The following is a 16,211-nucleotide window of genomic DNA, read 5'->3' as shown; positions in this document are numbered from 1 at the left end:
TGCAAGGCTATCATCTGCATCATCTACATCATCACCGTCTATTTAATAGGCTTTTAAAATCACTTTTTATTTGAGATCCTGCGCCCGATACGATACGTATATACGATTCATAGAAACAACATAGTTTGAGGGGTGAATTGCTACGGTAGAGTTAAGTTTAACAAACCAGGACTAGATGGACGTACGTATATAAAATGATGACAATGCAGTGATCGCCGCCCTTGCTGCAGCAGCACGTTGTTGTGGTCCTGCCAGGACCTGGGCCAGGGTGTGTGTGTGTTCTCTGTTGGCCATGCTGCTGCTCTGTCTGCCTCCGATGCTCCTGGTTCTGGTCCTGATGGGGGCGTCGGTCCAGGTCCACGCTGACCCGGGATCAGCTCACCTGGACGGAGCTCCGCCGTCAAAAATAGGCAAGTGGAGGAAAGAGATGTGAAGAGCATTAGCCCTAACATGACTGTCATATCATGACAGTCATGGATGGACTTCAACCTGGTGTTTGCACTCTTTCCATTTTTGTCCCATACATCTACATAAACGTTCTTATTTCAAATATAAAGTGCTTACCCCATGGACACGGATGTTGCAATTATGTACGGGCCCTCAGAAGTACCCGTATCTTTCGTGTTGTTCAATAAAAAAGCATTTTAATCCGATCGGTGGCCATTTTCTCCGTATTTTCTCACGCTTTCAACTACGCGACTCTATCGGTTGGGAGATGTATTGCACCCTCCCTGATACATTATATTATGAGAAAATGGCCACCGATCGGATTAAAATGCTTTTTATTGAACAATACGGAAGATACGGGTACTTCAGAGGGTAATTGTAACATCTGCGGCCATGGGGTAAGCACTTTATATTTGAAATCTGAACGTTTATGTAGATGTGCGGGCCAAAGAGGGAGAAAGTACAAACACTACGTTGAAGTTCATCCATGACGACCGTCGTGTGATCCATGGCTATGATGAAGAGCAGAGAGTTTAGATCCCACCCTCCAGGGGGTACGATCGATCGATCGGTGCTGTGATTGGTTTAGCGCACTGGTTTGATTGAATACTTTTATTAACAGTTTGCAAAATCGTACAGTGGCACGGTTATACAATTGTGCTAATTAAAGGATAACACAAAGGCGTGTTTCCATTGTGGTCCTACTAGTGGAGCGGCTAAATGCTTTTTATTGGCAGAATCTTTCAGTTGATGATACAAGCGTGAAAATTGGCATGAGCACTCTCCATGGGTCACTAGACAAGAAAATTGTCCGAGGCAGTTGTAATTTCAAGATGGCGGCCATTTTTCAAGATGGCCGACACCTTAGTGGGCAGTTAAGTGATATGATGGTTTATTTGGTGATACAAGCATGAAAATTGGCATGAATAGTCTCTGTGGGTCACTTGACAATAGGCCACCCACAGCTACTTGACATTTCAACATGGCGGCCATTTTTCAAGATGGCCAACACTTTAGTGGAGCAATTAAGTTATATAATGGTTCATTTGGTGATACAAGCATGGAAATTGGCACGAGCAGTCTCGGTGGGTCACTTGACAATATGCCACCCACAGCTACTTGAAATTTCAAGATGGCGGCCATTTTTCAAGATGGCCGACACTTTAGTGGAGCATTTAAGTTATATAATGGTTCATTTGGTGATACAAGCATGAAAATTGGCATGAGCAGTCTCTGTGGGTCACTTGACAATAAGCCACCCACAGCTACTTGAAATTTCAAGATGGCGGCCATTTTTCAAGATGGCCACCACCTTAGTGGAGCGGTTAAGCTTAAGAAATCATTTAGTTGGTGATACAAGCATGACAATTGCCATGAGCCGTCTCAAAATGTCATTTGACAAGAAACCCCACAACCACCACTTGAAATTTCAAGATGACTGCCGCCCGCCATGTGGATCTTTAAATGATACCTTTTTCTCATAGAAATGTATTGGGTTGGGGGCACGGTGGTGCAGTCGGTAGCGCTGTCGCCTCACAGCTAGAAGGTCCTGGGTTCGATTCCCACAGGGGACGCTGTGGGCACTGGGGGCGTGTTCTCTCCTCTGCGTCATCAGCGCCCATACCCTAGGCGGGGTTGGCGAAAGGGCCTTTCTGTGTGGAGTTTGCATGTTCTCCCCGTGTCTCCTAGGGTAGGTACCCTCACAAAAACATGCAGTAATCCTGGTCACTATACTGCCTCCCCCTGGCCAGCCGGGGCGCCTGATGGAGGGGAAGGGAACTGGTTGGAATAACGTGTTCCTTCCACGCGCTACGTCCTACCAGGGAAACACCCCCCTGTCAGGTGACAAGAAGGTCAGTTGGCTCTCATGCATTGAAGGAGGCATGAGCTCGGCCCTGGCCTCCCTAGGTTGGCAGAGGGAAGGTAGTGCCCAGGATTACATAGACAATTGGCACTGGGTGTTAAAAATAGGGTTACAAAATCGTGGTATAAAAATGTAAGTTTAAAAAAAAAAAGAAATGTATTGGGTTCCTCAAAAAGCTCTGTCAAGAGAGGTTGTTTGACTGTGTTTTGTCTGACTCCTCGCCCACAACCTGTCCAGTTTGGTAAAACCTGTAGGAGTTGCCTCCCACTGGCATAGCTCTCAGGGTTCACTGAGGTACACAAGCTCCCTTACCACGACAAGGTAACAGTCACAAGGGAGGATTTATGTTTTATTTTTTAACTAACAGCCATTACATGTGTCAAATAAATACTAAGAAATGGGGAAACAAAAAATATGACTAAAAAATGAGCACAGTTGTGGTGCTGATTAGCACAGTTGTGGTGCTGAATGGACAGTGCTCCAACATTATAATTGAGCAATGGCTAATACTGAATGGCAGTAGCCACAGAACCATGACAAACCTATACTAAAGAACTAAACTGAAAATGTGCTTCACTGTTACGTATGGCAGTGGAAGGCAGTGGAAGCAATGTTACAAAGTAACAACTGAAAATTACACACTAATAGGCCTACACTTGAAAACACAGAGGACAACGGGGAACAACTCTGGCAAAATAAACATGCAAATAGGTTCTAGCAGGGGCAACTACATAGGCATGTGCAACTGAGTCCATATCTGAAGCACTTACACCTTCCAGTACATGCCTTGGTGCACCCACATTTGGTCAACTCCCAACAACTCTCCGCAATAGTTGGAAGTGGAGTCCAGAAGACTTTCCACTTCTCGTCCTGTTCCACCCATCCCCAGTCAGATGGGCTCGGCATTTGTGGATGTCGCTTCAATGCCTGTCCCCACACGTATCCAGCCTCATAAGAAGCACGTTTGGCATGCTCTTTGAGTGCTGCTTGAGTTGGTGGGATCAAGTCATTATGTCTTTGCTTTCTGGCAAAGAGATCAAGATGTAGATGCTCTCTTTTGGGCCCTTTCCAGCTCTGTGTTGTTGAACCTAAGTTTACAGCTTAAATTATATTTTGCTCTGTTTCTTGTCAATGTGCTTTCTACGCCATCACCTTCATCTAGTCGGGTTAGACTAAGTAAGATAGGCAGAGCATTGATCTTATGAAATAATGGAACATTTCTTGCAATGGTATCATAACCAGTACGATCTTGCTCTCTGTTGAATAAACTCGGCTGAATGAGTTTTTCCTTGGTGACCTGCTGACAAATGAAACATCTGTCCCAGTTAGTTTTCTCAACTGTTATGATGGCTTCTGCCATGTCTGCAGCATAGGCATAGGCCGAGGGTTTATCCTTTTACCACCTTTTACCAAGCACTTTGATGTATGGGATACGACTAAGTTCGTGCCTTAACCCTACACTTAGTCCGATCGTTCATCCAATGCCATTTAAATCCCGTGCGATCTCAACAAATCAACACAACTGTATTGTGATGTGTTAAAAGTTGTTCTTTAGCATAATAACAATAATCGTATAATTGCCCTTAATGAAAAAAAAAACATACATTTCTATGAGAAAATGTATCTTTTGAGGATCCAGGGGGCGGCCATCTTGAAAATAGAAATTTCAAGTGGATGTGAGTGTTTTCTTGTCAAGCAACCCTTAGAGACTGCTCATGCCAATTGTAATGCCTGTATCACCAATTAAACCATTATATAACTTAATTGCTCCACTAAAGTGTTGGCCATCTTGACAAATGGCCGCCATCTTGGAATTTCAAGTAGCTGTGGGTGGCCTATTGTCAAGTGACCCACAGAGACTGCTCATGCCAATTTTCATGCTTGTATCACCAAATAAACCATTATATAACTTATTTGCTCCACTAAAGTGTTGGCCATCTTGAAAAATGGCCGCCATCTTGGAATTTCAAGTAGCTGTGGGTGGCCTATTGTCAAGTGACCCACAGAGACTGCTCATGCCAATTTTCATGCTTGTATCACCAAATAAACCATTATATAACTTATTTGCTCCACTAAAGTGTTGGCCATCTTGAAAAATGGCCGCCATCTTGGAATTTCAAGTAGCTGTGGGTGGCCTATTGTCAAGTGACCCACAGAGACTGCTCATGCCAATTTTCATGCTTGTATCACCAAATAAACCATCATATCACTTAACTGCCCACTAAGGTGTCGGCCATCTTGAAAAATGGCCGCCATCTTGAAATTACAACTGCCTCGGACAATTTTCTTGTCAAGTGACCCATGGAGACTGCTCACGCCAATTTTCACGCTTGTATCATAAATTGAAAGATCGTAGCACTTAGCTGCTCCGCTATATGTATTCAATTCATCAAGGCTGGTTCTCCAATGTAGGGTCCGACTCCGGGGGACCACCAGGGGGTCCAGAAGATGGACCTTATATTAGGTCTATAACTCTGAGAGTGCAGGGTCCATTTGGTTCCATTTGTACACTCTCAGAGTTAAATATATAGGTGTATAATAGGTCTCTCCAATCAATGGCACCTCACTTGAGCCTGGTTGACAACAAGTCAACAAGTGTTCTCGAACCTCTAGTATTTCTACAATTGCTACAAATTGCTACAAAACCTGTATATCCAGTCATTTTGGGGCATAAACAGGAAGTTGAAGGATAACATTAAGTCTGATAATGATGTACCATGCATGTTCACATCATGTATACTTTACATTAAGCAAGATTTTTCAAATGTAATTTTCTTTTTACATTTTGTCTAAAATAGCCAATTTTAGGCTACATTGAGGTGCCCACCTATCCTGTATCCCCTCGAATGAGTATAATAACTCATAGTAACTCGTCTTTGGAATGGATAATTCTGCAATTTGCACAATATATCGTTCTATTCAGAAGACGATAGAAATAAAAGACACTAAGTTGGTGAGATGCTGTAATGCATGATCTGCATTCAAGATCATGAGAGTCTCTCTTGCCCCACTGCAGACTCACTAATAATTACATTGAAAATTAGATTGCATTTTAACCCAGATGTCGTGTAGTTACTGTTGAATAAGCTGTGGAATAAAATGTTATTATCCTATACAGGCCTATATTATTCTTAAAGTTTTTCACAAGGATCCTTTATGAGGTTTCTGCCCAACGATTTATTATATTCTTTCTCTCTCTTCGTTGTGTCTCTGTGGTCCAGCGGTGGTTGGGGCGGGGATAGGCGGCAGTGCCACAGCACATTTCCTGCGCCAGCACTTTGGCCCTGAGGTCCAAGTGGACGTGTATGAGAAGGGCCAGGTCGGAGGTCGTCTGGCCACGGTGACGGTCAATCACAACGAATATGAGTCTGGAGGCTCCATCATCCACTCCCTCAACCTTCATATGCAGGACTTTGTCAAACAACTTGGTGAGTTTACACACACACACACACACACACACACACACACACACACACACACACACACACACACACACACACACACACACACACACACACACACACACACACACACACACACACACACACACCACAACACTCGTTTGGGCGCAGAGTCTGTTAGTAGCAGTAGCCTACTATTGAGGACAAGATACTAGCGCTAGACATTGCAATATTGCCTTGTTCACATTGCAAAGTGCTGCAATGTGTCAGAATATGCAAACACAATGACCCCATTAGACAACACAAACGTGCTATTTTTGGAAAGGATTTCACCTGTAATGTCATGCCCAAAATAGGGATGCCAGATTGAAAGTGGTTAAGTATGTCTGTGGGCTTTATTGCTATTTAATCAATGAAAATTATTAACAAGAGGTTGTGACTAAATAATAATTACGTTGGATCCATGAACACTTTCCATCCCCTGAAAAGTTAAGTTTTTAGACATAAAAGCTTTCCACCTGACAGTGACTATGTATGTGATGTCGATATGTGTATCTGTATTCTACCTTTGTATATGCATGGTGTGTGTGTGTGTACGCGTGCATGTGTTTGCCTTCATCAGGTCTGAAGTACCGCCGCAGCGTTGCGGGTAAGACAGCGGTGTTTAACGGCGAGGAGGTGATCCTGGAGGAGACGGACTGGTACCTGCTGGACCTGTTCCGTCTGTGGTGGCGCTACGGCATCAGTTTCATCCGCCTGCAGATGTGGGTGGAGGAGATCATGGAGAAGTTCATGAGGTAGGCTGGTGTTACGCTACCAACACTATACTAGTTTACTTGTCTCTCTCTCATGTCTCACCGAGACACAGGATCTGACATTTTCTATCAATTACACACCTAAATAATAATAATAATGGATTTTATTTATAATGCACTTTACATTTGAAAAATCTCAAAGTGCTACAATAGGCAGTTGCATAAAAAGAAACATCACACCATTAAAAACATCTGAGAAACTGAACAAAAACAATTAAAACATGGGGCATAGCCTAGAGGTAAAACCAGTGTAGCTAAAAAATGCTTTGTTAAAAAGGTAGGTCTTTAGTCCTCTCTTAAAGCTGTCAACCGACTGTGGTGCTCTCAGGTGGACAGGGAGGGTCGCCACAGTTCAGGGGCGACTAAGCAAAAAGCCCGGTCGCCCATGGTCTGTAGCTTGGAGGAGGTTGGTGTTTGAAGAGCGAAGGTCATGAGGTCTTGAATTTTTAGTTGTTGTCACATTCCTAAGCCAATTATTTGATGATTGAATTCATTTGAAAAGTAATAGACTAAACGCTAACTAAATAATCGATTGCAGTAGCCTACTCCACATCCACTTTCTCTCTTCCTTTCTTTGTTGTTGATATTGTACAGTACACATAGGCAGGAAATGGGGAGAGAGAGACAGGGAGTGATATGCTGCAAATGGTCGTCGGGATCAGGTCTCGAACCCGTGACACGCTGTCAGGCTGCAATGGAGCCTAGGTGCCCGGACAGGGGGCCTCTCTTCCTTTCTAATATGCGTGTGCATGCGTGCGTGTGTGTTTTAGGATTTATAAGTACCAGGCTCATGGCCACGCCTTCAGTTCGGTGGAGGAGCTGCTGGCCTCGCTGGGTGGGAGTGGCTTCATCAACATGACCCGGCGACCGCTCTCTGATTCGCTGCTGGAGCTGGGCGTGTCACAGCGCTTCATAGACGAGGTGATCGCGCCTATCATGAGGGTCAACTACGGACAGAATGTCAGCATCCCCGCGTTTGTAGGTCAGTGGGAGGGAGTGGTAGAAAGTAACTATTATTCCACAGGCTTAGCCTTTCTTAGTGTTTTTCCTAATAAAGAAGATTTTCTTTTGTTGTTTCCCATGTAAGGCGTCTTTGGGTACTTAGAAAAGAGCTATATAAATTTGAGATATTGTTATTATTATTATTATTTAATTTTTTAACTTGGTACATTTACTTGAGAATGTCTATTTTTCAATACTTTATAGTTCGACTCCACTACATCTCACAAGCAAGTGAGCAATGTTACTTTGTAGATTTAGATTAGTATTACAAAATAATTGCCTATTATGACATGCCCTCAAGAGGGATTCTAGAGTTCATGTGGTTAAATATGGATAAATATAATTGAATAAATAGTCTTCAATGTATTTAAAACTTGTGTGTGTGTGTGTGTGTGTGTGTGTGTGTGTGTGTGTGTGTGTGTGTGTGTGTGTGTGTGTGTGTGTGTGTGTGTGTGTGTGTGTGTGTGTGTGTGTGTGTGTGTGTGTGTGTGTGTGTGTGTGTGCGTGCGTGTGCGTGTGCTTACTTAGTTACTTACTTTACTTGTTTTATTTACGGGACAGTGTGCACGTTAACACTTAACCTGCCTGAGTTATTTCAGATTTTTTGCAGTTGTCTGCCAGAGATTTTTCATTGAAATTAAAAAATCACACCCAGTGTGAAGTGGGCGGTGTGGTCACAGTGGTCATCACAGTGATGGAAGTGATTCACTTAAAAAGAAAAACATAAAAGTGTTTTTTTAAGTGCATAGTCCTATTTATAGGGCTATGCACATGTGTCATGTGTTTCTAGCCAATCACGGTCCTGAATAGAGTCATGGTGGCCAATCACGGTGCAGGGTTAGGGGGGTACAGTGGTGGCCAATCACAGCGCAGGGTTGGGGGGGGTGCAATTGGGTCGATGTCCAAACCTCACATATAGGGGCGGTTGCACCGCCCAAAAAGTACTCAGGAGCCGAGATACAGAATTTTTAAGTTTTAAGTTAACAAGGAAGTGGATAGGAGTCTAGATCTTCGAAAAATCATATCTCCTTGGTCTTTGGGTCAAATGTATTTATTATTATTTTTTTTTTCTAAAAACGCATATATGCGTTATTGGCAGGCAAGTGATGGATTCTATAGAACGCATATATGCGTTATTGGCAGAAAATGAGTTAATGAACATTCAATACACGTACTCGAAGAATGTTTACATCGGCATGTTTACATGATCTCATGTAAACATGCCGGATTTAGCTAGAAGCTCATTTCCATCCGTAGTCCCCACATATAAAAACACCAGAATAACAACATTATGTGCATATATGTTGTGCACATGTACATTCCAGGTGCTGTGTCTCTAGCCGGTGCCCAGACCAACCTGTGGGCAGTGGAAGGAGGCAACAAGCTGGTCTGCTCTGGTCTGCTGAAGCAAGCTAATGCCAACCTGCTGCAGGCCCGGGTCGACTCCATCTCCCCTGTCCGCTCTGGTAGGCCAGCGTTTCTCAAACCTTTTCATGTCAAGGACCCCCAAATTGATATGTATTTGTCTGTGGACCGGACCCCCATCATCTCAAAAATGTTTTGTGCCAGGGACCTACGGAAGCAAAGATTTGAGTAAAAAATATATGTAATCAAAGATTTTCACAAATTTTCACGCTTTAAAAGAAATAGCAGATCTGCAATCTAAGGTTCCCTGGGGGGGTCCTCAGACCCCCCTTTAATGTGAACCACTGGTCTATGTCAGTGGTTCTCTAACTTTTCAGGCCGCGACCCCCAAAAATAATCATATTTGAACTGGGGACCCCCCACCCTGACAAGCACTTGAAATTGAGAATTAATAATAATCATATTTGAACTGGGGACCCCCCACCCTGACAAGCACTTGAAATTGAGTTGAGGCATTACATTTAGTTTGACTCGGTTCTATTCACCTGTTTCCTAGGCTGTGTGTTTTCCACTTCCTGTCGATTTCATTGGATATCATTGGTCATCTGACCAGTTTCATTGGATTTCATTGGATCAAATCGACAGGAAGTGGAAAACACACAGCCTAGGAAACAGGTGAATAGATAAATATTATGAAAATAGCTGATTTACATGCTCACAACGCCTCACCACGCCTTGTAGAGCTGCTATTTTCACAACATTTTCTTCAAAATGTTTACCATTTTCTTAGGGAATATTTGACAATTTGGCCAATGTTTGACAATTTTTATATAGTATAGTTTCTATAGTAAGTTCTTCAAAGTCCTTAAATTGTCACTTTAGAAATGTGCAGATACCCTGTATACACTTATACTGTATGTTGGTTTGTTTAGTGTTGAGTGAGAAAACAATGTTACATTAAGCAAATCATCTGGGTACCCTCCTAGAATCATTTGGGGACCCCCCTGGGGGTCCAGACCCACATGTTGAGAACCACTGGTCTATGTGATGTCATATGTCCTCCTACAGGGGATTCGGTCCAATACCAGCTGGGCTTCACCACGCCAGTGGGGGAAGGGACAGAGACGTATGACATCGTGGTGTTGGCCACGCCCCTCCAGGCCAGCGTGGGCTCCGGGGTCCACTTCCACGGCTTCTCGCTGCCGCTCGATCCGCTGCCGGGCGACTACCAGCGCACGGTGGCCACCGTGGTGCACGGCTACCTCAACACCTCGTTCTTTGGCTTCCCGGACCCTCGGCTGTTCCCCTTCGCCAGCGTGCTGACCACCGACACGGACCAGTTGTTCTTCAACAGCGCGGCCAGCGTGTGTCCCGTCAACATCTCGGTGGGCTTCAGACGCAAGCAGCCGCAGGAGGCCGGCGTCTACAAGGTGTTCTCGCCACAACCCCTGGACAAGAGCCAACTCAAGACGCTGTTCAGGTCAGTTGGATCTCTTTGTTTGGTGGTTCTCAAACGTTTTGATTTCAAGGAACCCCTGTAACTCTGATTTGGTTCCATTTTTGTACACACCATTTTGTACACACTATCAGGAACCCCCTTAAGGAACCCTGAGGGCCCTCGGACCCCACTTTGAGACTAAACTAGTACACTGAGTCCTGGACCGCTGGCGTAGCCTTTGCTGCATGTCAACCCCCATCTCTCTCCCTGTTTTCTGTCAGCCTACTATCCTATCCTATCAATAAAAGCCAAAAAATAATGATAATAATAATAAAATAAACTATTACACTGTAATACAGGCACCGTGTGGAAGAATTCCTGTCCGTAAATGTGTTTAATTCAAGTAAAAGGATTGCATTTTGTAGCCTCAGTTAACATTTTTGTCAGCCTGTTGGCTTGTTTTAACTCCCTCCCACAATAGTGGGTCAGTCTGGGACTAATGATGATTTGATGATTTTTCTTTATTAAAGTGTCATGCTTCCAAGGAAGCCCAGCCCATATGGACTTACAGAACACAATGAACCGACATGATAATTCACAAACAATGATCAAATCAATAACAAACTAAAACACTCAAGCTTCAGACTGTACATGGCAGATTACATAAATACACCTCACATCTTAACAGGAGACAGACTTAGGAATCGGTTTAATGATAGACTTATACCAAAGGGAAGGGATAATACCATATTTGAAACATGTCTGAAATAAACTAAACTAAACAAAACAGGCAATATCTTGGGAACTTTAAGAACTTAATTATAAAGGCCCTCTATTCCAGCCGCTTTTCCATTTTTTCCTTTATCAATGGCCCTTGTAGCTTCTTCTAAGGTAAGATTACCATTTAAGAGTTTTGTTTACAACATATCCATCCTGATCCATCTCCCATCTTTGGAATTACTGATGTTGGCCAGAAAACTCTCATCAAAGATGGGTGGGATATAGTGTCCTGAATACAAATTAGCAAATTCACTTTCCCATATTTTCAGAACTCTTTCAGTACTATCCTCCAAGTCACCATTAGGTAATCTTACCTCCATAGGTATCGACCCAGTTGATTATTTCACTCCCGATTTTTTTAGGATTGTTGAAGGATTGTTACTGAAGCTGTTCCAAATGCATTGCTATTGAATCTCTGCTTAAAGAAACGTAATATTTTATTAAAGATATCTTGGCACCGTTTAAACTCGTGCAGAGTCTTCTGGTGATAGGTAACATGAAAAAATCACACCCTGTGTGAAGGAAGCGGTGCCTTTGGGGCGGGGCTTAACTCATTTCAGTTCGTCCCTATTGGTGGTCTGAGTCCACTTACCAAATTTGTACTTGGTAGCATGCTGCAAACTGGAATAATGGCTGTTTAAAGCCCAGCCCACGGAGACAAAGCCACGTATAGACAGAGGGGGCGGGGCTCAAGTAATTACAGTTTGTCCCTATTGGTGGTTTTAGTCCATGTCCAAAATGTGTAGTCCGTAGCATGCTGCGAACTTGAGTTATGGCTGTTTAAAGGCCAGCCAATGGGAAGACAAAGGGGGCGGGGCTTGAGCAATTCATGCTCGGCCCGTATTGGTGGTCTAAGTCCACATACCAAATTTGGACTTGGTGGCATGCTGCAAACTGGAGTTATAGCTGTTTAAAATCCCGTGCTCATCCCGTGCTCATACGGGCGGATGTCCCTGGGGGTCCCTGGACCCCTCTTTGATAACCGGTGGCACGTGTGGCAAATGAGAGGAGAGATGGCATAGGCAATCTCCAAGTCCGTGTGTGTGTGTGTGTGTGTGTGTGTGCGTGTGTTTGTATGTGTTGCTTCTTTGCCGTGCTCATCCCAGGCTCATACACACAGACACGGAGACAAAGCCACGTATAGAGCGGTTGGCACCGCTAAAAATAACAAAAACATATTGTGATACTCTATGTTCAAATCTTAAAGCAAGAATACCATCTACACACATGTGTTTCGTTTGAAGAAATAAAGTCAGGGTCAAGGGACTGCAGTAATAAAGCTCTTAAACCACAATCCGTCCATCCGTTAATAAAAAGTATTTACCAGATGGCATCTCCCTTAGGAGGGTCCTGAAGTTCAGCTCTATCAGCTGATCCGTATGTAGACACTTGTATACCTATCTTCACGTCTTAGTTTCCTGCCACCTTCTCTCGTGATGTACGTACAGTACTGCTGATTTATTCATTTATGCTTAGTAGTGTGGCATAATTGGTTTGGTTTATCAGCATAATGCAAATTGTGATAAAAAATGTATTAAAGTGATAATACCACAACAAAAAAATCCATATTTGGGCAAACCATGACACACACACACACACACACACACACACACACACACACACACACACACACATAGAAGCACGCGACCACGACAAGAGGTGTTCCAAAAGACAAAAAAACACAACAAATGTATGTCTGCTCTCTATTCTTCAATCATTAATAGCATTAATTACAACCATCTTAGTTGTAATTAATCTTATCTTATATTAAAATTGGCGTGTCGGTGGAAGTCACAAAACATGTCACGTTTTGTCAAAAACTTTGCGTGACCTAGTAACGGTGCTGCTAGATTTGGCTGGTTGTTTCTTATCGAAATGTGTCAGTAGTCCAACAGCTGAACTTCAGTTCATTCATCGGTGCATGCAGCACAGGGGACACAATGACATTGAACATGTATATGTTAACATGATGACAATACTCTGACGGACGGTGTCCTTCCTTCCTCCAGGTCCTACTACTCGGTGCAGGTGACAGAGTGGCAGGCCTATCCTAGCTACGGCAGTGGCCAGGGCCTGCCGCCGGTGGAGCTCCACCCCAACCTCTACTACCTCAACGGGATCGAGTGGGCCGGCAGCGCCATGGAGATGAGCTCGGTGGCCGCCAAGAACATAGCCCTGCTGGCCTACCACCGCTGGACCAGACAGACGGACATGGTGGACCAGAAAGACCTGATGCACAGGATCAAGACCGAACTATGACCGTGTACGTCTCTAAGCCTAGCCTGTCTCAGGACCCTTTTAACCTACTGTACTGGTTCTCAGTGTGGGGTCCAGGGACCCCCCCCCAGGGGGCCTTGAGGGGGCTCCACGGGGTCCCCAGCTAAGTTATTGATAGTTAGGAACCAAATGGACCATTGAGGGTTTGTACCTTTTGAGCTAAATTATTGATCGTTAGGAACCAGATGGATCATTACGGGGATGTAACACGCTCTTAGAGTTAAAGAAACTTAATATTACTCTCTGGTGCTGCGTCAACAACTGAAATAATGCTTTCTCTTCCTCTCCCTAATTGTATCTCAATGCCTTGAGGACTAGCATGATGGCATACCACACATGTCTCCAGACTGTGTTTAAAACTCTGTTGTATAGTGGTTAAGAAGTGCACGCACATCCAAACATTTGGTGCTGGATCAAACTAGATGAACTGTGAACCAAAGGAGAAGGTCCGCAGACCGTCTTGATGTAACCAACATAATTTAATAATAGCGCGGTCAAAAAAACAAAAACGTTTCAGCCTATGTGGCCTTCGTCAGGTATACTGAGCTGAGTGAGAAGGTATATCTGTCGGTGACATGTTGACTTTTGTCAAGTCCATCTGCGGCACCGAATGAAATAATAGCCTTGCTGGTTTGCTATCATTACTCCAACCTCCAAACCCTAAGAGCACTGTTCTCTTTTTAATCTAAATATACAATTGGCATAATTCCACGCCTGTTCATCCGCATTTATACTGTGATTGGCTAGGCCTGATCACGTGACGACTGTGATTGGCTAGGCCTGATCACGTGGCGGAAGTGTAATGTAGCCTCCGATAGACGATGCTTATACTAAGCTAATAATCGCTAACCCTTAACATGGGCTTTCCCATAGCCGATGCTAATAGTAAGCTAATAATCGCTAACCGTTAACGTGGCCTTTCCCATAGACGATGCTAATAGTCAGCTAATAACCGCTAAAAGCTACGGACCAGAGCACGTGGCGGAAGTGTAGGCTCATCACATGGCGGAAGTGTAATGCAGCCTCCGTTAGCGTTTTAGTGTGTAGTGGCCGTAACCTCTAGTATAGTACATTTCATAAGACAGACGAAGACTCACTGTACTTCAAAATAAAAATACAAAATAGGCAAAGATCAAACATGGCAAAAGATATAAGATAGGAACATGTAAAATAGGAGGTATTGCATATGAAAACTTATACAATAATATAAAAACATAACACAAGAATGTATTACAGTAAACAGTACAATAAAAAGGAATAAGATAACCACACACTTTAAACCTAACTAAAACATTATAAAAAAGAGATATGTTTTATTCTGCTTTCAAAAGAAGACGCTCTTGTTGCAGACCTTATTTAAAGTGGTTGAGAATTCCAGAGAGTAGGACCATAATCATAATCTGATTTAGAATGTATTCTAGGTATATATTTTATGATGATTAGGGATCTGTTTGGTCTGTATTCAGGATACTCTGGTTGCAGAATTCATAATCAAGTGTACTAGAAATAAAAGCATGAGCCAGCTTTTCAGAATCTGACCATGACAGGAAGCATCTAAATTTAGATATATTCCTAGATGATATAAAGCAGTCTTGAATATATTAGTTATGTCCTTCCGAAGGTTAAGATCAGCATTGATAATCACACACAAGTTTTTGGCCTGCTCACAAGGTTTTACTGTCATGGGAGATAACAATGATTGAATCTATTGCCTCAAAGCCTTCGGACCCCTAAAAGAATCTCTGAGTCTGTTTTTGTCATTTGACATTTAGGCCATCAAATCTTTATCAGCAATGCATTGGATGATGTCTGGACTATGGACTATTCGACAGAAACAGATATGTACCGTACATTACATGATAATGTTGCTGTAAAAGGTATTCACCCCATTCGCAATTACATACTATTTTGTTCTAATCATCACCCTCCTATTACATACTATTTTGTTCTAATCATCACCCTCCTATAACTGTAACCCCTATAACCCCTCCTATAACTTTATTTCCTGTACAGTTTCTCTGTTGACAGACACACAGTCAAATTGGACAGGGAGAGCTCAGTAAAATTCCTCCCTCTAAATCAATGCATTTATGTAGCTATCACAGGGCGATGGATTCTATCTTTGTTGAAAGCTCAAGGACCGAAGTGTAATGCCATCCATAAGTGATGCAGGAGTGTCGACATAAATCACATTAAGTCCCATTAAGATGTACTGAACGGTCATGCTCTCAGTTTTTTTGAGAAGTACCTAATAGTGTTGTTGTTAATCCCTAGCGAGCTATGTTATCGCACAGGAGTTGGGGATGTCCCGGCAAAGACGCGCTGTGATTGACCAGTATTCACATTGACTGGAAGTTGGGGCAAACGCAGTCCCCACAACATGATTTACGATTCTGTGCCTTTTGGTACGTGACTCGGACGGGGCTGAGTAGGCACAAGCGAACTTCGCAACGTTCGGTGGTGCCTCTCGTGGCTCAAGTTCGCTTGAGACTGCGCCCCTGTATTAGAATGTGACTATGCCCACCGTTCCCAACTCTTCTAATGTAGAGCAAAAGAAGTCCCGCCCAGTAGGGAACTCTAGTGCACTTACATAGCTAGTCCCAGTCATAGAGTTACAGTATAATGTCCCAGTGCTCTATTAAATACTGGACTGGAAAGATACCGCTCCCTTGCTTCTGTTCTCAGCTAATTACTGGTGCTCTACACTATGATTGCCATGGCTATTTAACCAGCATGTAGCCAATGGTATTTACATGATGAAGGGAAAAATGCAATGAGTTATTGTAAATTTTTTGCGCAGTTGATAATGACCACATAATTAT

General features: G+C 43.3%; 1 protein-coding gene across 2 annotated transcripts; it reads left to right on the top strand.

Annotated features, from left to right (window-relative positions):
* On the top strand, nt 1–15,381 carry pcyox1l (prenylcysteine oxidase 1 like). Of its 2 annotated transcripts, XM_084073308.1 has the most exons (8): nt 1–410; nt 5,533–5,739; nt 6,335–6,509; nt 7,298–7,509; nt 8,855–8,995; nt 9,963–10,374; nt 13,122–13,375; nt 15,162–15,381. In XM_084073308.1, exons 1-7 carry the CDS (start codon nt 293–295, stop codon nt 13,369–13,371), a joined length of 1,515 nt encoding a protein of 504 aa, XP_083929434.1. In that variant the 5' UTR covers nt 1–292; the 3' UTR covers nt 13,372–13,375; nt 15,162–15,381. The 2 variants fall into 2 exon arrangements, with proteins under 2 accessions (XP_083929434.1, XP_083929433.1); XM_084073307.1 differs by lacking the exon at nt 15,162–15,381 and having other exon boundaries at nt 13,122–13,541.
* The last annotated feature ends 830 nt before the right edge of the window (nt 15,382–16,211 follow it).

Source organism: Gymnoscopelus microlampas (assembly GCF_963454915.1).
Source record: "Gymnoscopelus microlampas genome assembly, chromosome: 12".
Classification (NCBI taxonomy): domain Eukaryota; kingdom Metazoa; phylum Chordata; class Actinopteri; order Myctophiformes; family Myctophidae; genus Gymnoscopelus; species Gymnoscopelus microlampas.
The sequence above is the reverse complement of the archived record's forward strand: the minus strand, read 5'-3'. Positions and strand labels throughout refer to the sequence as shown.